General features: G+C 38.2%; 1 protein-coding gene across 3 annotated transcripts in view; it reads left to right on the plus strand.

Moving 5' to 3' along the window:
* Window positions 1-24,014, plus strand: part of LOC126456840 (dyslexia-associated protein KIAA0319-like protein) — a 150,200-nt gene that overhangs the window by 40,994 nt on the left and 85,192 nt on the right. For all 3 annotated transcript variants that reach the window (XM_050092650.1, XM_050092652.1, XM_050092651.1), the window contains exon 5: window positions 7,233-7,312. In XM_050092650.1, the coding sequence (XP_049948607.1) occupies window positions 7,233-7,312 (80 nt within the window). The remainder of the gene's footprint in view (window positions 1-7,232; window positions 7,313-24,014) is intronic.

Below are 24,014 nucleotides of genomic sequence, written 5' to 3' on the forward strand. Positions count from 1 at the left end.
ACATTGTAGGGGAAGACAGAGACTGGAATATATACAGCAATTAGTTGAGGACACTAGGTGTAAATGCCATTCTGAAATGAAGAGAATGACACAGGAGGAGAAATCATGTCAGTCAGATTCAAACAAGTTAAAAGACTGATAGCCTTAAAAACATACAAGTGTTTGAGATTATTTGACAGTACCTCTGAAAATACATGCTTGAAGATGCTTCAGACTGTTCAAAAATATTTGATTTTTGTACTATACATTGCGAATGTAAGAAAATTTTAAACTATGTCCTCTCATAAGTTCATCTTATAGAAGTACAATTATTTATTTATCATTTGATGAACGGAGAAATACTAGACAACTATTTACAACAAATATATACATTTCTACACAGATATACATAATCTCAAGTTCGTAATGGGTTCATGGCTGTAAGTTCAGGTTAGAAATCCAGTCAGAAGCTTCTGCAGACAAATTGTGAAGACCTCACATCATTACTTTGTCCTTTTGAATGCTCCAAGGGAACATTGAAATGTTATGCAATGTGCTGTTTGCTCCTCTTCTTCAAAGTCACATCCAGGTGAAGACTTACATCCCCAATGGAAGGCATAAGCAGAACAGAGAGTACTACAAAAAAAGAACTGAAATGTCTTTCTACTATATATCCCTTCAAACTTAAAGGTGAAGGGAAAGACTGTGTTGATGAACTAATTTTATTATGAAAAGTGTCTATCAAAAGCTATATAGCATCAGCAATAAGTGGCAAAATATATTATGCACGAGGAAAGTTGTAAAAACCCTAATTAGGAGTTTATAAAAGCATTTTTTATTGTAATGAAATAAAATTCAGATTGGCAGATATGTCTTATGTCATTATACATCATGACAGTTGAAATTAATGATGCATATGTTACATGTGAGGTAATTCAGTTGACAAGATACACATTATACAATTTCTAGCTATTCTTTGTTATTCTGTCAAGTTGCATTATCTGTGCAACACTACCAAGCAAAATGCTGAAGAGCAGTTTAAAATCATCATATGCCAGAAAAGCCTAAAACTACACAGATATGATAATAAAAAATACTGGATGGAGTAATGACAGTAGTATGATATGATAATGAAATGTTGAGTTGTCTCGAGGTGCACACAAAAGACAATGAAAACTTTGCTATCTTTTGGAAGAAAACCTTTGGTGAGCTAGAGAACACACACACACACACACACACACACACACACACACACACACACACACACACCTGTACAGTTATGTTGTACATTGTACCGGCACGTACATTGAATTGGCATAATGTGTGTGTGTGTGTGGGGAGGGGGGGGGGGGCACACACGCATGCATATACCCATGCAGCATTTCTTTCAAAAGTTAGAAAAGTTTTTGTGCTCTTTCGTGTCAGCATCTCAATGACTCAGTGACACTGCTATTGTGTGAGCAGTCTGCTTTACTCCTAGATATTTACATTTTACCAGAACTTTCCTCCAAGATACAATATTGATATTTATTATTAATTTGTTTTTGTTCATAAATGTCATACAGAATGAAAACGTGCAGAAGTAAACATACCAGTTATTCAATAAATGAATTTAGCTTATGAGAAATAGTATACAGTATTGGTAAACTAACGCATGAAAAATGTGTAGATATTAAGTACCAGTGTTAAGACTAATTTTTTTAAAGTATTTATTTATGTTATACTCTGTCACATTATTTCATGCTGATGTTGAAACAATGGGTGATCTGCCGTCTCTTCTTGTTGCATGTCGCATGTCTTAACATGACTTCCTGCAGTGAGGGTATCTCTCCTCATTGTCTAAAACGAATTCAGTTTTGGCTAACAGTGGTAATTTGGTTTTAATTTTGTGTATCACTATGTTGTAAAGTTCTCTTATTTTCTTGGTAAGTCTGATTGTCTCATTTTGCTTTAAATGTTTGTTATGTGAGAAATAACAGATAAACCTTAAGTATCATTAATGAATGTATGAATTTCATTGTACAAAAACAAGAAGTTTCATGTAATTGGAAAAGTGTGTTCTTTTCATTAATAATTCTTCAAAACTGAATTGAACATTTTAGTTAATGTTTTCAGTTAATTAATAGATTTTACTATTACATGATAGGCTGGCTGTTAAGGGTACATTTCTATCTTTACTTCTGTATATTTTCTGCTAACATTCAGTAAGATATATTTAGTGTACAGAATGTGTTTGTCTGTTTATGGTTTACTGTTATGGGTCTTGTTTCACTGCCAATAAAAAAAAAAACCCTATACATAAATGAAAATTACATTTCATTGTCTTTCAGAAGATATGTGCATTGTTAGTAACCGTATATTTGTCAGCCACAACAAGAGCTTAATTAAAAGGCATAATTGCACATGCTATAGTAAAAAGTCTCGTATCAATGGAAATTAGTATTTTTGTAAGCTGGCTAGAAAGTAGCTGGTATGCCCTATTGTTTGAAGCTATCGCCACTAACGATGCTGTCCCTGTGCACTAGCCTGCTGAGGCCCAAAGAATTGGCCTAGACACATGAACGGTGCTAAACCTAGACAGAACTGTGCTCACAGCTGTCTCCGTTTATACCTGTGTGCTTAAAAATCTCAGAGACCAGTCAGTCTTCATAGGCTCCATAATGCAGTTAGTCCAGAGGGTATCGGACTTTGGCTCACTAGGCCATCTGTAGTGCAAATTGGTGAAAAGTTCATCCATAATTGTTCCTCTTAATGCAATCCCAGGTTATTTACCTTATGAATATTGACAGCTGCATAGCTGCATGGAATGAACATTGTATTGACCATTGATATCTATAGTGGCTGTTTTCCTTGTTCCTCAATTAAATGTAATGATGGGCTTTCCTCCCCCAAAATGGGGACAGTTGGATGCATGACTGACTGACATACAAATCTAAAAAATACTGTTGAATGCCTAGATTAAAAAGAAAAAGCTCATCCTGAAGACAAATCTGGGGAATAAATAGGTGTATGCACTGGTGCTGAAGGGAAGAAAATGTCCGTCCAAACATAGTATCAGGAGGAATGTAAGGTTCAGGAAGTGATTAGAAATAATGGAAGGAATAAAGGTAACAACTCACTGAATGCTGCACCATCTATCTATGGGCATATGAACAAGACTAACACATTACTAGCTCTTAAATGAACCCTTCTTTAGAGCTGTACATATACACCTTCATGGCTGCATTGTCCCAGTTGATTACATTGTGTCGGCACAATGTAGTTATGTAAAAGGAAACATTGTAGCCATAAGATGTAAAATGACAACACTGTAGCACGAAATATCTAAGTACACTATTGGTCCCCTGCTAGACTTTTACCATATCCAGCAGAAATGAATTCTCTTGTTGAATATTTGTCCAATTTTAAATTCAATTTTCATTACAAATGAATTTAGGAAAACCACAGTTTAAATGTGGTAGATGTTCCTAAAAGTCCAAATTACGCAATACAGATTCCCATGGTTGGCCAACACTACATAATTTGCTGCCCGCTCACTATTTCTGCCCCATATTCATCTAGTTCTTCCAATCTGGTGTCCCTGTTACTCCTCCAACCCTTCCATAGTGCTGTGCTTGATCAACTATGAAACACAGACTGCAGTGTCTTCTAGGGTCCAAGTCATGTAACAACAACTAATACGTAAATAAAAGACAGCAATCTCGATTCAGTTCAGTTGTCAAATCTGCTTATGTCTGTTGCTACCAACTCCATGGTGAGTCTTGCTGCTGTAACTCATTCTCGTGACAGCAAAATTTTTCTTCTTGTTTCATCTAAATGTGAGCATCAAGTTCTAAATCTGATTGCAAGCTGGTAACAGTTTTATCTGGTACTGTAATATATGACCGGTGACCGATTTACTCATTTGCAACCTGTTGTTGTTGTAGTGTTCAGTCCAGAGACTGGTTTGATGCAGCTCTCCATGCTACTCCATCCTGTGCAAGCTTCATCTCCAAGCCTACAGCAACCTACATACTTCTGAATCTGCTTAGTGTATTCATCTCTTGGTCTCCCTCTATGATTTTTACCCTCCACGCTGCCCTCCAATACTAAATTTGTGATCCCTTGATGCCTCAGAACATGTCCTATCAACCAATCCCTTCTTCTAGTCAAGTTGTGCCACAAATTTCTCTTCTCCCCAATTCTATTCAATACCTCCTCATTAATAACGTGATCTACCCATCTAATCTTCATCATTCTTCTGTAGCACTGAATTTCAATCTATTCCCTTCTTGTCTAAACTATTTATCGTCCATATTTCACTTCCATACGTGGCTACTCTCCGTACAAACACTTTCAGAAAAGACTTCCTCACACTTAAATCTGCACTCGATGTTAACAAATTTCTCTTCTTCAGAAATGCTTTCCTTACCATTGCCAGTCTACATTTTATATCCTCTCTACTTCGACCATCATCAGTTATTTTGCTCCCCAAATAGCAAAACGCATTTACTACTTTAAGTGTTTCATTTCCTAATCTAATTCCCACAGCATCACCTGATTTAATTCAAATACATTCCATTATTCTCGTTTTGCTTTATTTGATGTTCATCTTATATCCTTCTTTCAAGACACTGTCCATTCCATTCAACTGCTCTTCCAGGTCCTTTGCTGTCTCTGACAGAATTACAATGTCATCGGCAAACCTCAGAGTTTTTATTTCTTCTCCATGGATTTTAATTCCTGCTCCAAATTTTTCTTTTGTTTCCTTTACTGCTTGCTCAATATACAGATTGAATAACATCAGGGATGGGCTACAATCCTCTCTCACTCCCTTCCCGACCACTGCTTCTCTTTCATGCCCCATCACTCTTATAACTGCCATATGGTTTCTGTACAAATTGTAAATAGCCTTTCACTCCCTGTATTTGACCCCTGCTGCCTTAAGAATTTGAAAGAGAGTATCCCAGTCAACATTGTCAAAAGCTTCCTCTAAGTCGACAAATGCTAGAAACATAGGTTTGCCTTTCCTTAATCTATCTTCTAAGATAAGTCATAGGGTCAGTATTGCCTCAGGTGTTCCAACATTTCTACAGAATCAAAACTGATCTTCCCCAAGGTCGACTTCTACCAGTTTTTCCATTTGTCTGTAAAGAATTCATGTTAGTATTTTGCAACTGTGACTTACTAAACCGATAGTTTGGTAATTATCACAGCTGTCAACACCTGCTTTTGCAGTTGGTTCTCTTTTCTCCAAAGGTCTCTTTAATTCTGCTGTAGGCAGTATATATCTTACCCCAAGTAATATATGCCTCTATATCCTTACATTTGTCCTCTAGCCATCCCTGCGTAGCCATTTTGCACTTCCTGTCAATCTCATTTTTGAGAGATTTGAATTCCTTTTTGCCTGTTTCATTTACTGCATTTTTATATTTTCTCCTTTCATCAATTAAATTCAGTGTCTCTTCTGTTACCCAGGGATTTCTACTAGCCCTTGTCTTTTTACTTAATTGATCCTCTGCTGCCTTTACTATTTCATCTCTGAAAGCTACGCATTCTTCTTCTACTGTATTTCTTTCCTGCGTATTTGTCAATTGATCCCTACTGCTCTCTCTGAAACAGTCTACAACCTGTGGTTCTTTCGGTTTTCTCCTTAAATTCTTGCCTTTTTGCAGTTTCTTCAGTTTTAATCTACATCTCATAACCAACAGGTTGTGGTCAGAGCCCACATCTGCCCCTGGAAATGTCTTACAATTTAAAACCTGGTTCCTAAATCTATATCTTACCATTATGTAATCTATCTGAAACCTTCCAGTGTCTCCAGACCTCTTCTATGTATATAACCTTCTTTCATTATTCTTAAACCATGTGTTAGCCATGATTAAGTTTTGCTCTGTGCAAAATTCTACCAGACAGCTCCCTCTTTCATTCCTTACCCCCATTCCATATTCACCCACTACTTTTCTTTCTCTTCCTTTTCCTACTATCGAATTCCAGTCCCCCACAATGATTAAATTTTCGTCTCCCTTCAGTATCTGAATAACTTCTTTTATCTCATAGTCATTTCTTCAGTCTCTTCGTCATCTGCAGAGCTAGTTGGCATACAAACTTGTACTACTGTGGTAGGTGTGGGCTTCGTGTCTATCTTGGCTAAAATAATGCTTTCACTATGCTGTTTGTAGTAGCTTATCCGCATTCCTATTTTTTATTCATTATTAAACCTACTCCTGCATTACCCCTATTTGATTTTGTATTTATAACCCTGTATTCACCTGACCAGAAGTCTTGTTCCTCCTGCCCCCAAACTTCACTAATTCCCACTATATCTAACTTTAACCTATCCATTTCCGTTTTTAAATTTTTTAACCTATCTGCCTGATTAATGGATCTGACATTCCATGCTCTGATCCGTAGAACACCAGTTTTCTTTCTTCTGATAATGACGTCCTCCTGAGTAGTCCCTGCCTGGAGATCCGAATGGGGGACTATTTTACCTCCAGAATATTTTACCAGAGAGTACGCCATCATCATTTAACCATACAGTAATGCTGCACGCCCTCGGGAAAAATTACGGCTGTAGTTTCCCCTTGTTTTCAGCTGTTCGCAGTACTATCACAGCAATTCTGTTTTGGTTAATGTTACAAGGCCAGATCAGTCAATCATCCAGACTGTTGCCCCTGCAACTACTGAAAAGGCTGCTGCCCCTCTTCAGGAACCACACATTTGTCTGGCCTCTCAACAGATACTCCTCCGCTGTGGTTGCACCTTCGGTACGGCTATCTGTATCACTGAGACACACAAGCCTCCCTACCAATGGCAAGGTCCATGGTTCATGGGGGGGATTTGGAAATTACTTAGTAAATAATTACTGTCTCTTAGAATAGAATAAAATATTGATCTGGGTTTGGTATCAAGTAATGTGTTTTGGAGGACAATACTTCCATTGCAGTTATATTTGTGTTTATATGTGGTCCTAATTGAACAATACAGAAGATAACCACATACACACATTGCTGAAGGCTTTACTAATCTCCCAAATCAAATCCATTTACGTACCAGAATGTGTCAAATGGAAGGGGTAAATAAATGGCAAACAGTATGAGCTTTGAGTTCAAATGTCTATATTTTCATGGGAAAATTTGTGAAAATGTAGGTTTAGACTGTGTTTTGATCCAAATATTTCAGTGCAGTTACCAACATTAAGCTCTTATTGTGGCATTTTGATGGCCTTGTGTGTTATATCGTACTTAAAGTCTAGTTGTCATTTCTTATAGGAAAACCCAAGATTAACAATACTGCTGTTGTAAATGATCTGGAGCAGGTGGCTACTTCTGTCTCTGTTCATCCTACAAAGGTGTGTGGCATATTTCTTCAGTAGTTTTTCAATTCTAAAATTGACCTAACCAATGTTAACAGCAATCAAATTATGTGAAAGCTAAAATCAAACAGTGGAAAATCCTGGATGGAATAACAACAATATGGACAGGATAGATTGCTACTTACCACGTAGAGGAGGCATTGAGTCGAAGACAGAGTAATGAAAAAGACTGCTAAGATATTAAGCTTTAGGATAAAGTCCTTCTGAAATAGATGTGTGAGTTGCACTTGTCTGAATGCATGTGTATTTTCTATTTCAGAAGAAGGACCTTTTCCAAAAGCTTAATACATTAGCAGTCTTTTTCATTGTGCTTGTCTGTGACTCATTGCCTCACCTAGGTGGTGTGCAGTAATAAGTCCTTTCCACTGTGTTATTATGTACAAGGTAAGAATATAATAGGGAAACATTCCACGCGGGAAAAATATATTTAAAAACAAAGATGATGAGACTTACCATACGAAAGCGCTGGCAGGTCGTATGGTAAGTCACATCATCTTTGTTTTTAAATATATGCACAAGGTAAGTTATTTATTACTGCAATGCAGATGTGAAAGTGAACTAAAATTGTCCTACAGTATGAAAAGATTAATTACATAAGTTGTGTATTAAAGAGAGAGTCCTGACAGCTTTATCAGCATATTCTCTCATTGAGTTGATACCACATAGATTTAGGTGTTACTTCCATCAAGAAATTTAAGTTATGCTAGACCTGGCCAGAGAGCACCAACTGACACATGCAGTTATCCTAGGTACTCACCTATCAGACTACTATAAAAGCCAATCTTTGTAAATAATGTGAGTGCAAAAGCAGTTTCGCGCCTCATAGTTATGAAGTCAGAAACTGTGACTGACTTCAGCTGTATGCTGCTCCCACCAGATTTTTAGCTGAGGCCTTTGTCAGTGACACCCAAGTGTGACACTGCCTTCAACTCTTAGCATTGTTGTCTGTTCCAGGTGGGTGACTAGGGTTCATATAGCCTCCTTACACCTTTTCTGGATCTACATTTCTCTCTGCACTACATTTTCATACATTTAATTATATGTCCAAAATTTACTCTTAGTGGAAGTAATCGTTTACGGCCTGGGTATGCTTTGTTTCCCAAGACTATTATGTAATAATGAAAAGGTGGTCTTGTACTTCCTACATGGTTTCTTGACAGAGAAACTGTGGTATCCCTGCCCACTGACTTTCTAATGTTTTATGGAGGGCATGGAACTGAACCTTGGCCACTGGACAGAGCTGTTACAGCCATTAGTGATATTATAGCTGGCTGTGGCACTAGTGTAGCTGGCTGTGAAACCACATACCATTCATCTGACCAATTTGAGCTTGTGGCTGCCTTATAAGTTCAACCGCACTGTGACACAGTACTCGGTAGTGTATTCACTTTGCTACCGTCCTGATGTCATAATGCACCATTGGTTCTTGGTCTCTGCTTTCACTAGGTCTCAGTTTCCCTCTATCCAGATTACTTGTTGGACTTAGATTATAGGTAGCGCCATCTCTTGTCTGTTTCCTTGTCATTGTCTTTTTGTCTTCTCCATTTCCCCTTGACAAACCACCATTGACAGCTCCTCACTGGGCACTTCAGCCCCTTCGAGTTTCTCTCAAGTCCTTTGTGCAGTTGGGTCAAATCTTGGTTAAAGTAGTTGATGACAAGATAAAACAGGTGGGTACCATAAAAGCAAAGCTTGTGTAGCTTCTAGAACAGCAACAGCCGTAACTGCAGCAGTTTCAGTAACAGCAGTAATAACATTAGCAGCTAGATGAATTGCTCCATCAAGAAATTCAGATTCTGAAGGACCAACTGCAGATACAGGTGCAGTGGTCACTTCATAAGGCAGAGAACTGCCCACCCACATTAAAGCCATTTGTTGTTGTTGTTGTGGTCTTCAGTCCTGAGACTGGTTTGATGCAGCTCTCCATGCTACTCTATCCTGTGCAAGCTTCTTCATGTCCCAGTACTTACTGCGACCTACATCCTTCTGAATCTGCTTAATGTATTCATCTCTTGGTCTCCCTCTACGATTTTTACCCTCCACGCTGCCCTCCAATGCTAAATTTGTGATCCCCTGATGCCTCAGAACATGTCCTACCAACCGGTCCCTTCTTCTTGTCAAGTTGTGCCACAAACTCCTCTTCTCCCCAATTCTATTCAATACCTCCTCATTAGTTATGTGATCTACCCATCTAATCTTCATCATTCTTCTGTAGCACCACATTTCGAAAGCTTCTATTCTCTTCTTGTCCAAACTATTTATCGTCCATGTTTCACTTCCATACATGGCTACACTCCATACAAATTCGCATTCGGGAGGACAACGGTTCAATCCCGTCTCCAGCCATCCTGATTTAGGTTTTCCATGATTTCCCTAAATCGTTTCAGGCAAATGCCGGGATGGTTCCTTTGAAAGGGCACGGCCGCTTTCCTTCCCCATCCTTGCCTAACCCCGAGCTTGCGCTCCATCTCTAATGACCTCGTTGTCGACGGGACGTTAAAAAACATTAACCTAATCCATACAAATACTTTCAGAAACGACTTCCTGACACTTAAATCTATACTCGATTTACCAGTGCCAAATAGGATTCTGACACACATTTACAGTGGCTGAAACTGCTTCACCTTCTGTCAGGTCACTGATAAGTCTCCAATGGTCACTTTTCCTGTCTTGGGCTTCGCCAGAGTGGTCAGGTCCTCTCTCTCGAATCCAGTCACCTTCAAATTCAAGGACATGTATACATCACTTTAGAATTATTATTTCCAATGCTTCCATGTTGTTGCACAGCGACTCAAATTTAACCAACACCACAAATACCCTTATCTGTCTTATCATTTCTGGGTGCGTTATTTACTGTGGGTAAGTTGCCAATGTGATTTTACGTGTGCGAACCCACTATTCAAAACCTCATATGCAAACCCTTTAATTAGAGGTGCAATTGTCCAAGTGGCTCTCTACCCAGAATTATGCAAATCAGCCCATGAACTAAACAACCCATTTTTTGTCGATGTTTGTACTATTATCCACTCTTTCAAAATCGCACAGGCAACAAGCAAGCTCATCATGACCCAACAGCAAATAGCATCAGTCCAGATGCCACACTGCACTCCAGGAACATGAAATTACCATAAACCACTTCCAAGGTGCGCCATTGTCATTTCTCCAATTCAGACGTGTCAGTGTCTGTTGACGTGTGCAGCTGGAATTTCTGTGATGACAAGACTGCTTTACAGTACATGCACATACAAAGTGTCTGGATCATCAGGCACACTACACTCTTTGCGGGAAAGATGGGCATACCTGAACAGCGTGTCATATACCTTTAAGACGATCAGGTTTGAGTTTCCTGCATACATCATAGGACGTGTGTGTGCTTCTGGCAGTGATATTCCATGTGATCCTTTAGCAAATGAGCCAACTGTGAAGCTCTCAACTGTGAACAAAGACATCTTTTTCCAGGCAAACCTGCAAATATATGCTCATCTAGGTTCCCACTGTCCAGTGTGGTGGTAGCATGTGGTGACAGGTCAGTGGGGACTAATTCTCAATCACCACAGCTTACAAGAAGCTCAGAGGGCAGATAATGCTATTTATCATCAATAATTAGTCAGCTGGAAATATTTTTTTGTTTGGATGTCTTTTTGTTGTTTAGATTCCCCAACAATGATGAAGTCAGGAACTTGGCAACGTCTGTGCCACATTTGTGCCAATGTTCAAATGTGGCCTGAGGTACACTGTGGAGTTCCAGGCTCATATCTCCTTCCATCTAGACACAGTACCCCGTTTCTGCTAAGCATGTCCCATTCTAGTCTCCTGATAGACAGCCGTTATACAGAAACTTGATCGACTCCACGAGGCTGACATGATTGAGCCATTCAAAACAAGCATTTGGGCTACACCCTTGCTGGTAGTGAAGAAACAAAGTGGCTACCTCCAGTAATGCAGAGACTTTAAATCAACAATCAATGCCAAGGACAAGAAGATACCTACGGTGTGTTGATGATTTTCACTTATGGACCGTCTGACAGCAACTGAATAAAACACAATTTTAGTGCCATACGCGTTTCGCCTTTATTTTCTGCAAGGCATCATCAGTGGCCTGTAATATGTACATATGTTAGCTATTTTATTTACATTTTTGTCACTGTGCCTATAGGTTATAAACAGTTCTGGTGGTTGGTATTTCCTATTAAGTAGTAATGTTTTGAACTGTACTTACAGGTTGCATAGACAGTTTCTTATATATTACGCTCCTGTTACATTTTTGGTCTTATTCTTCTTCCTATGAGCGCCAATTTGCTGTTTTTTTCTGCATTCCACAGCACTATGCACTGAACGCTTTTTTTAAATGCAATGTTTTGGTTTCTGTTGGCGACTGTCAAATGTTTTTGCCAAAGATCGAATATTACTGCCAAACTTATGAGTGTAACTATCGAAGTATCTGTGGTCTGTTGGTGTATGCATTTGTGTGTGTGTGTGTGTGTGTGTGTGTGTTTTGGTGTCATATTATTTTATTTTATTGTATTTAATTATTTATTTTTGTTTATGTCCTGTGTATGTGTGTGTGTGTTTTGGTGTGATATATATATATATATATATATATATATATATATATATATATATATATATATATATATATATATATATATTGTGTGTCTGTCTGTATTTTGGTGTTATGCATTTTTTTTTTTTTTTTTTTTTTTTTTTTTTTTTTTTTTTTTTTTTTTTTTTTTTGAGGTGGGGGGGGGCTGTTGTGTGTGTGTGTGTGTGTGTGTATTTTGGTGGTATATACTTTTTTATGTTATCATTTCCTTTATTAAGTGTAGTAAGGAGCCTGTGCTGATGTGTGTTTGTTCATTTATCACATGTTTGTTTTCTGCTATGGCTTTCTGGATGTGGAAGTTTTCTTGCATTTGTATAAGATGTTTGTCATGGTTGCTTATTCTCATTATTTTCATTTCTTGTTCCATGTTTGTAGGATGATGGTTGTAGTGTTTTAAATGCTCTGCAAATGTGGAATGGTTTGTTTCATACTTCCAACATCTGATATGTTCTTTGTATCTTGTTTCAAAATTCCTGCATGTCATGCCTATGTATACTGCATCACAACTTTCCAATTCCAGGCAAATGTGAAACGAACACTGAAAAACATTGAACACACACTCACAGACAAACAAAAATACTACTTAACACAGAAAAACCCACAAGCACCAACACTCCGCAGTCAACCGAAAGTACATAAAGACGGAATGCCAATGAGACCTGTTATCAACTTCAAGAAAGCCCCAACATACCGCATAGCCAAACACCTCCAAAAGTTAGTTACAAAACACTATAAAGTAGAAAACAACAGAACAGTGATAAACACAGGAAACCTAATAGAAAATATACAGAACATACAGGTACCACACACAGCATCACTGATTTCATTCGATATAGAAAATATGTATACCTCCATCCCTATCACAGAAACAATAGAAATCATAGAACAAAATCTCTCATCCCACAGCAACCTCACCACAGACACAATAAAAGAAATAACAGATATGCTCAGACTGACAACTGAACAAAACTACTTTCAGTTTGAGGAAGAATATTATCTACAAACTGATGGACTGCCCATGGGATCCCCAATATCAGGAACACTAGCAAACGTTTTCATCAGTCACCTTGAAAATCAGATATTTGATAAGATAACCACAAATGAAAGTTTCAAAATCATATATTGGTACAGATACGTGGATGACATTATTTGTTTGGTAGACGAGCCAAGTGAAAAAATAGATGAACTCCATTCAGAAATAAACAAAGCTCATAAGAACATAAAATTCACACTTGAAAAAGAAAAAGAAAATCAAATAAATTTTCTTGACATTACAATTAAAAAAGAAAATGGAAAACATACATTTAACATCTTTAGAAAACCAACAGCCACGGACACAATAATACATTCCACATCCAACCACCCCCAAAGCCAGAAATTTGCAGCACTAAGACACATGTTACATAGATTAAACAGAATCCCACTCAGTAAGAGAAACTATGAACAAGAAATGAACACGATCATACAAATAGCTAGGAACAACGGGTATGACACACATGTGGTACACAGGCTCAATCAAAAAATAAAAACACAAATAAAAAACAAACACAACATTTCCACAATACAAAAGAACTCACAAGCTGAAAACTTACAAACACACTCAACAAACACACACAATGACAACACCACACAGAAAAGAACCAGATGGTACACCATGACCTACACACATAAACTAACACACAGAGTTGCAAACATCCTAAAGAGACAGGGCTTCAAAATAGCATATAAGCCTGGGCAAACCCTTCAATCACACCTAAGCCAGCCAGCTACCAAGAGGGACAAATTCCAACAATCAGGAATATATAAACTTGAATGTCAAAGTTGTGATGCAGTATACATAGGCATGACATGCAGGAATTTTGAAACAAGATACAAAGAACATATCAGATGTTGGAAGTATGAAACAAACCATTCCACATTTGCAGAGCATTTAAAACACTACAACCATCATCCTACAAACATGGAACAAGAAATGAAAATAATGAGAATAAGCAACCATGACAAACATCTTATACAAATGCAAGAAAACTTCCACATCCAGAAAGCCATAGCAGAAAACAAACATGTGATAAATGAACAAACACACATCAGCACAGGCTCCTTACTACACTTAATAAAGGAAATGATAACATAAAAAAGTATATACCACCAAAATACACACACACACACACACACACAACAGCCCCCCCCCCCCACCTCAAAAAAAAAAAAAAAAAAAAAAAAAAAAAAAAAAAAAAAAAAAAAAAAAAAAAAAAAATGCATAACACCAAAATACAGACAGACACACAATATATATATATATATATATATATATATATATATATATATATATATATATATATATCACACCAAAACACACACACACATACACAGGACATAAACAAAAATAAATAATTAAATACAATAAAAAAAAAATAATATGACACCAAAACACACACACACACACACACACACACACACAAATGCATACACCAACAGACCACAGATACTTCGATAGTTACACTCATAAGTTTGGCAGTAATATTCGATCTTTGGCAAAAACATTTGACAGTCGCCAACAGAAACCAAAACATTGCATTTAAAAAAAGCGTTCAGTGCATAGTGCTGTGGAATGCAGAAAAAAACAGCAAATTGGCGCTCATAGGAAGAAGAATAAGACCAAAAATGTAACAGGAGCGTAATATATAAGAAACTGTCTATGCAACCTGTAAGTACAGTTCAAAACATTACTACTTAATAGGAAATACCAACCACCAGAACTGTTTATAACCTATAGGCACAGTGACAAAAATGTAAATAAAATAGCTAACATATGTACATATTACAGGCCACTGATGATGCCTTGCAGAAAATAAAGGCGAAACGCGTATGGCACTAAAATTGTGTTTTATTCAGTTGCTGTCAGACGGTCCATAAGTGAAAATCATCAACACACCGTAGTATTACGCGCAACTGAGGAGGACAGGACCAAAAAATTGAAGATGTCAATACAGCTATGTCAAGCATTCCCTGTCAACGTGTACAACAGGTTCAAGAAAATACATCTGAGACTCCATAAGGCGATACAGCATATAAAATTCAACAGAACATGCAAAAAGAACGATTTAATTCCAAGCTACATTAATGTAAAGGTTAAAAACAGTTCTACAGTGGCACAAAAGTCGAAATCATTTGCAGAACGATTTTGGTTACTACATGAAATTAAGATGCTCTATTCGAAAAAACAGCACCTAAACATGATGCTCTATGAAACTCATCTAGAATTGGCAAAAAACGTAGGAAACGCCGCAGTTTTCATGGCACTAGTAGAAAAAACTGAGCACAACACATACATAGCAATGAAACATTTACAAAACAAACATAAACACAAGATAATGAAACTGACAGTAAAAAAGACGCAAAAATACATTTACATTTTAAATGTGAAACCACATGAACACCAACACTCATTCCATCCACGATTAGTTAACCTAACAGAGACAGAACTACACGAAAACGAAAAAATGCTCTTGGAAAAAGGTTTGAAACACTGCACCAATAGCAAGGTGAACAATCAATACATAGAAAATCTCATAGTAGAAACCGAACACATCCTTACACGTGAAGAACAACAAAATAATTGTGAAATAAACATAGGACTGACAAGAGAACTAGTAAAAGAAGAAATAAAAAGCATAATAAAACAAACACAGCAGACACACAATAAGAACAACCAAACAGAAGCAGCTACTATGAAAAGGTTAAAACAAAAGTTAACAAACAACAACGTATTAATAACAAGAGCAGACAAGGGAAATGTAACAGTACTCATGGATAAAGAGCAATACATCACAAAAACCAAGGAATACATAAACACCAACGCAATACAAAAACTGAAGTCAGATCCAACTACACGATTCCAGGCAAATGTGAAACGAACACTGAAAAACATTGAACACACACTCACAGACAAACAAAAATACTACTTAACACAGAAAAACCCACAAGCACCAACACTCCGCAGTCAACCGAAAGTACATAAAGACGGAATGCCAATGAGACCTGTTATCAACTTCAAGAAAGCCCCAACATACCGCATAGCCAAACACCTCCAAAAGTTAGTTACAAAACACTATAAAGTAGAAAACAACAGAACAGTGATAAACACAGGAAACCTAATAGAAAATATACAGAACATACAGGTACCACACACAGCATCACTGATTTCATTCGATATAGAAAATATGTATACCTCCATCCCTATCACAGAAACAATAGAAATCATAGAACAAAATCTCTCATCCCACAGCAACCTCACCACAGACACAATAAAAGAAATAACAGATATGCTCAGACTGACAACTGAACAAAACTACTTTCAGTTTGAGGAAGAATATTATCTACAAACTGATGGACTGCCCATGGGATCCCCAATATCAGGAACACTAGCAAACGTTTTCATCAGTCACCTTGAAAATCAGATATTTGATAAGATAACCACAAATGAAAGTTTCAAAATCATATATTGGTACAGATACGTGGATGACATTATTTGTTTGGTAGACGAGCCAAGTGAAAAAATAGATGAACTCCATTCAGAAATAAACAAAGCTCATAAGAACATAAAATTCACACTTGAAAAAGAAAAAGAAAATCAAATAAATTTTCTTGACATTACAATTAAAAAAGAAAATGGAAAACATACATTTAACATCTTTAGAAAACCAACAGCCACGGACACAATAATACATTCCACATCCAACCACCCCCAAAGCCAGAAATTTGCAGCACTAAGACACATGTTACATAGATTAAACAGAATCCCACTCAGTAAGAGAAACTATGAACAAGAAATGAACACGATCATACAAATAGCTAGGAACAACGGGTATGACACACATGTGGTACACAGGCTCAATCAAAAAATAAAAACACAAATAAAAAACAAACACAACATTTCCACAATACAAAAGAACTCACAAGCTGAAAACTTACAAACACACTCAACAAACACACACAATGACAACACCACACAGAAAAGAACCAGATGGTACACCATGACCTACACACATAAACTAACACACAGAGTTGCAAACATCCTAAAGAGACAGGGCTTCAAAATAGCATATAAGCCTGGGCAAACCCTTCAATCACACCTAAGCCAGCCAGCTACCAAGAGGGACAAATTCCAACAATCAGGAATATATAAACTTGAATGTCAAAGTTGTGATGCAGTATACATAGGCATGACATGCAGGAATTTTGAAACAAGATACAAAGAACATATCAGATGTTGGAAGTATGAAACAAACCATTCCACATTTGCAGAGCATTTAAAACACTACAACCATCATCCTACAAACATGGAACAAGAAATGAAAATAATGAGAATAAGCAACCATGACAAACATCTTATACAAATGCAAGAAAACTTCCACATCCAGAAAGCCATAGCAGAAAACAAACATGTGATAAATGAACAAACACACATCAGCACAGGCTCCTTACTACACTTAATAAAGGAAATGATAACATAAAAAAGTATATACCACCAAAATACACACACACACACACACACACACAACAGCCCCCCCCCACCTCAAAAAAAAAAAAAAAAAAAAAAAAAAAAAAAAAAAAAAAAATGCATAACACCAAAATACAGACAGACACACAATATATATATATATATATATATCACACCAAAACACACACACACATACACAGGACATAAACAAAAATAAATAATTAAATACAATAAAATAAAATAATATGACACCAAAACACACACACACACACACACACACACACACAAATGCATACACCAACAGACCACAGATACTTCGATAGTTACACTCATAAGTTTGGCAGTAATATTCGATCTTTGGCAAAAACATTTGACAGTCGCCAACAGAAACCAAAACATTGCATTTAAAAAAAGCGTTCAGTGCATAGTGCTGTGGAATGCAGAAAAAAACAGCAAATTGGCGCTCATAGGAAGAAGAATAAGACCAAAAATGTAACAGGAGCGTAATATATAAGAAACTGTCTATGCAACCTGTAAGTACAGTTCAAAACATTACTACTTAATAGGAAATACCAACCACCAGAACTGTTTATAACCTATAGGCACAGTGACAAAAATGTAAATAAAATAGCTAACATATGTACATATTACAGGCCACTGATGATGCCTTGCAGAAAATAAAGGCGAAACGCGTATGGCACTAAAATTGTGTTTTATTCAGTTGCTGTCAGACGGTCCATAAGTGAAAATCATCAACACACCGTAGTATTACGCGCAACTGAGGAGGACAGGACCAAAAAATTGAAGAAGATACCTACCCTACATAATGTCCAGAAGACCTCTTTACGTAGCTTATCACAGGGCAAATATTGTTATAAGGTCAACTTCAATGATGCATATTTGTAAATAGCACTAGATGATAAGTCGCAAAACATCATAGTTATGAACACTTCTTTCAGCTTGTAGAACATGTCCTTTGGGATCTCTCCTGATCCTTCAATCTTCCAAAGATACCTGGAATAGTTAATGATGTCCATCACTGCTTGTACTAACTGTCTGGACAACGTAATCATCATGGTAGTTATGCATCAGGAACACATGCGCAACCCTTGCACGGCATTTACTATATTTCATGATGTGAGGCTAAAATTCTGCGTAGACAAAATCTAGTTTTTTCCAGGAACAAGTTGAATATCTCGGGCGCTTGCTAAACAAAGAAGGAATCCAGCCCGCTGATCTTAATGTTGCAGCTATCGACTCCCTACCCCGCCCCCAAAACTTAAAGTAGCTGCAAACCTTTTTGGGAAAGGTAAATTAATATTTGAAGTTCCTCTCACAAGCAGCCCATAGTATTAGTGCAGTGCTGGCACATAGAAATGAAGACATTACTGAACAACCCATAGCCTGTGTGTTGAATATGCTGACACCCGCACAAAATAACTGCTCCCAGATAGGAAAAAGAGGCATTAGCAAGTGTATTTGCAATTAAGAGGTCCCATGTTTACCTGTTCAGGACAAAGTTCTCTTTAATGACAGCATAAACTATTGGTAGCACTATTCCAGCCACACTACAGTCTCCCAGAATGAACAGCCCATTGTCTCCAACATTGGGCACTTTTCCTGATCTTCTACAGTACAAACCAACAGCCCAGCAAGCAAATGCAGATGCTCTATCGCTGTCCCATGGGACCAGAGTCAGTCTCTGGCAGCAAGAAATCTTTTGTTTCCACACAGACACAGAAAAGAGGTGGACTGTCAAAGGATTGCTTTAATGGCTGCACCTATAGCTGAAGACACACACTGCAACCTCATCCTACAGCATGCACTATGTGCTCTGTAGGTGGCCAACATACATTTAAAAAAATCAGGAGCTCTGTATCTGGGGTCTATCCCCATCTAATAGTCATCAACATTGTCCTCATAATAGGTCCTGGGGCAAATACATACTGTTTTGTCAGCCCGGCCACCCTGCAGCCACAGCTGTTACGAGCACTTCATTGCGGCCACTGGGGAATGTTACGGATGAAAGCCATAGTGAGATGACACATTTGGTGGCTTAGCTTAAACACAGACATGGAAGCCATGGTGCTCAGATATTCTACTTGAGCGCAGCACCACCCCAATTGCTCGCCCTCTGGCCCTCCACCTGCCAACATTGAGACCACGTTCATCTACGCCAAATGTCCTTATGTGGTAAGCATGGTGTCCACCACAACAGAAGCCACAATATGCATGTTAGTTCAGATTCTAACCATTGGAGGGCACACGTGAAGTGGAGTATGGGACAGTAGGGCCCAGTTCATGGCAATGGCTTTCACACAATCCTGCACATCAAACAGATAAAACACCATTTTAGATATCCCTTTCACCCAAGGGCAAAGTTGAGCGTGTGGTGTATATAATTAAACAGTAACTGTTGAAAGCATTGGGAGCCACCTCATGATGCCAGTGCTCACATTTTCTGAGCATGTACAGGAATACCACTATCCAGCACCCCAACAGAACTTCTCCGTGGGAAACAACTGCCAATGCTCCTACATTTTCTGGCCTCACAGTCCCAGGAAGGCTGGACCCAGCACTCAGGCCAATACTCAACAGAAATGTGGACATGATCATACAGAGTGAAGAATATGTGGACACTGGCAACTGTGGTGAACAGCTAACAGTGGTACGTCATGTCAGTCAACGCACCAGAGTTTGGAATGCCATCACAAAAAGCAACTCCTTCCATAATAACAACTGCACAGTCGTTAGTGGTTACCCTGAACTAAAAAGCTCACCATTGATAGTCCCACAACCTCACAGATGTAACTTGGCAAAAAACGGGGTGGGAGGGGAGGCAGTAGTGATTTCACAGATGAGGAGATGGTGGTCTCCACACAGCCTCTGCAATCACAACAACACCCACCTTACCATGTCCCAGCAAGGAGCTGGACATTCCCAGTTCCTCACACCACGTAACCTTAAGTGCCAGGATACCAACAATCATATCAGTTCATCTTGTGAAACATCGTCCAGGACCTTTCCAGCCATGTGTTCCTATTTCAGGAGGAAGGACTCTGGTATCCCAGCCGACTGACTTTGAAAACATGTCAGAGAGCCTGGAGCTGAACGTTAACTGCTAGGAAGAGCTGCTACTTTGGCGAGTACTAGTGCAGCCAGCCACAGTACCACACACCACTCTGGCAGCCAAATCTTGGCACCAGTGATTTATTGGTTTTGTTATCGCCTCATTGTCATAACTTATTATTGGTTCTTGGTCTGCACTTTCGCTGTGTCTGTGGCTCTTTTTCTCCAGATTTCTCATTCTACTTTGTTTATCTGTTGTGCCATTCCCACTTGTCCATTTTTTAATTGTTGTCCCTTCCATTCCAACTTGCTGATCCGTTGTAGCTCCTGACTGGTCAGTCCAGCCGTATAGGATTTCTCTCAAATCATTCCCAACATTTGATGAAATTTTGTTTACAACAGAAACTATGTAATATTTTTATCTGTAGCTTCCATCAGGCAACTCCAAAACAGCTTTTAGGTTGTTAAACTTGCCTTGTTGTGTAAACAGCAGTCTATACACACAGCCAACACAGGCCCACCCTAATTTATTCACAACAAAAAATATGTACAGATTTCTCCTTGGAAACAGTGTAAGCTATCTTAAGTCTGCGTTTCAAAACAAAGTTTAGTGCACACTGCATCAAAGTTCCACCTATGAAAAATAAGAGTCCACAACATAAACACATTAGCCAGACTGAAAGCACACTTGCCATGACTCTACAGATCAGAATGACCCTGAGCCAGTTTACATGTTGGGTCGTGGCTTGGTCATGCCAGAGGGCACTCCTGATGACAGTGTCCCTCTGGGTAATTTTGGTCGAGAGTAGTGTTACACCTCTTATTTGATTTCCATATTTACGTTGGGTGGCACCACTACGTCATCAGTTCCCCTTTGTTTCGTTTTCTGTAGAATGGCAATGTAAATAATGCATGCACAAGTGACACATGCAATGTCAACTTGGCTGCCTCATGCATATACATATGTATATAGCATTTTCACCTGATTTGAGACCCATTTAGAATATTCTCAATGTGCTGGAGAGGTCTATTGTACCCACAGTCTTGCAGCTGTAAATAGAACAGGGCTACTAGCAAAATTTGAAATGGTATAGCTCTAAATTTTCTCTAGAAGTCTTCCCATAACTTTGTGCTATTAGTGTGTATTGTGACTCGGAGTATGAAATTCTTAGATGTGTCTTAATAGAATGATTGTATCAAAAGGAAAATTTACTTGAGAAAACTATGAAATAACCTTTGTCTCCTCTCATCCTCACAACAGGCAGGTCATTTTTAACCTTCTGTGCCCTATTCCTCTCTACTCCTCAAGAAAGGAACTATCAGTTTCAAAAGATAGGGTAATGTCATGTATTTTTATATGTGTCTGTTGACAGCACTGAATTTTCACCCCTTGAAGACAAGTATCAGCCAGAAATTTTATACTTAATAGAAAAGGTCATTTTTGCTATTCCATCTAATCGTCCACCCAAGAAAATACTGCTTAATGTAAATTTCGCTTCACTAAATATATTTGTTTCAACTTCTTTCATACTTTCGAAATCTTTCAGATTTGTCCTTACTTAAGGTACCATTGTTTCTGTAAAATAATGAAAATACTTTAGAAGCCTCTATGTTTCCATTTGTACAAAAGTGTAGATTGTTACAGTTGAAAAAAGAAAATATCTCTTCAAATTACATTTTGTTACATGTTTCGTATCTACCTAGAAAATTGGACACAGCTTATATAAATGCAGCAAGTGAAGCACCGTTTCATTTCAGTAGTTCACAAAATGTGAGCCAGTTGTATGTTAAGTAGTGCATTATGCAATACACAGCTGTAACAATATATTTTATTAGAAATGATCAACAATTTAGGTAATGACTATGTTCTGTCATTGAAGTTACTCATTTGTACAATACATGTTCTTGTCGGCTGGACATATTACCCATTTGTGACATTTGGCATGATTGCTTTCGTAACTCAGAACATAGTCTACTCTAGCCGACGATGATAAATGTTCAGAATTACAGAAAAGAAAACCCTAAATCTATTTTTGCTCTAACAAGTTGGCCATCGATGATGACAGCAGTGAGATATCCTGTCATCTTGGTGACTGTCGTCTATGGAGGATTTGCATCTGTAGTGACCTCACCTCCATAGATGTCACCTTGCTTATAGGTTTCCTGAATCTGGCAGCTAAGCAAGTGGCTGGCACCTCTGCATTGTGTCAGGAAATGGCTACAGCTTGTTGGGGAGCAGGGGAGGGGTCCACCTCATCTGGGGTACAACATTGGGCTCCATCACACAGTTCAATTATAATCATTTACAGTTGACTGGCGTGAATAGAACTGTTGTGGTGGTTGGCAATGTATTTGATGGCTGTGGCCTAAGTCCAAGTTGGGCAAGTCAGTTTTCCCGATTTCAGCTGGTGGCTGAGATTGATGCTTAAGATTGACAAACATCTTCTTCAACATTCTTTATTACCTCCTGTCGTATGGGGTTAACATTTGTGTCCACTCTCTCTTGCTTACTTGGTCTGAAAGTTCTAGTTGCCATAAAATTCTGTATCTCTTCTCTCACTACCTGGCGTACGAGTGAGACAAGGTCATGTTGGTCTTCCAGTACTGCCCTACTGTCCACGTTCAGGAGTTGGTCATACTTTTTTAATTAATCTCTTTTCTGTTGCATTTCCTCAGAGCACTGGCAACGCTTGATGATTTTCTCAGCCGTTGTGACATCCTTTACCAGAAGAGCTTTATATATGTCTCCTGCAACTCTTTCCATCACGTGTGAGATTTTGTCAGCTTCTATCATATTCAGACTCACACAAGACTATAACATTGTGTATGCAGGATTATGTTGTTTCCTTATGACAGCGGGCTCGTTTATTCAATTGTTCTTCCACTGAATTAACTTGCTATTGAACATCACCAAATGTTTTCTTCAGTTCAACTTCGAATTTCTCCCAGCTATCGAGCTGCTCTTTGTTGCTCTCAAACTGCTGCTAGGCTGTGGCGTACAAGTACAAATCTGCCCACTCATTTTCTTTGCCGACTCAGTCAAATCTTTTCAACCATTTCATCGGATCCTGATCAGTGTCTCCAAAAACACTTATGGATGCCTGATGTGCGACTGTCTTGTTGATGTTTTAGAATCCCTTAGGTATTCTGAATATAGTAATTTTTGGGAAACATGTACTGTTAATATTCCGGTTCCTTCCCATGTAGGTGATGGATCGTACAGTGCCTAATTGTAACCATGATGATGGAGATGTCTTGAAGTATCTGGCATCTCCATCAAACAATGCCATGATGTAAACACAATAAATGTTCAAGTCTGAAAGCACTATTTCCTAGGAAGTATATAAACACAATGAATGTTGAAGTCTGAAAGCAGGATTTCCTAGGAAGTATACAGCACGTAGCACTGAAAGCATTTTTATTATGAATGTGCTTGTACAACCAGAACAGAACTGAAGTCCTGGATGGAGAGTGCTGCTATTTATACAAACATCGAATATTCC

The sequence above is a fragment of the Schistocerca serialis genome, chromosome 2 (assembly GCF_023864345.2).
Source record: "Schistocerca serialis cubense isolate TAMUIC-IGC-003099 chromosome 2, iqSchSeri2.2, whole genome shotgun sequence".
Lineage (NCBI taxonomy): Eukaryota > Metazoa > Arthropoda > Insecta > Orthoptera > Acrididae > Schistocerca > Schistocerca serialis.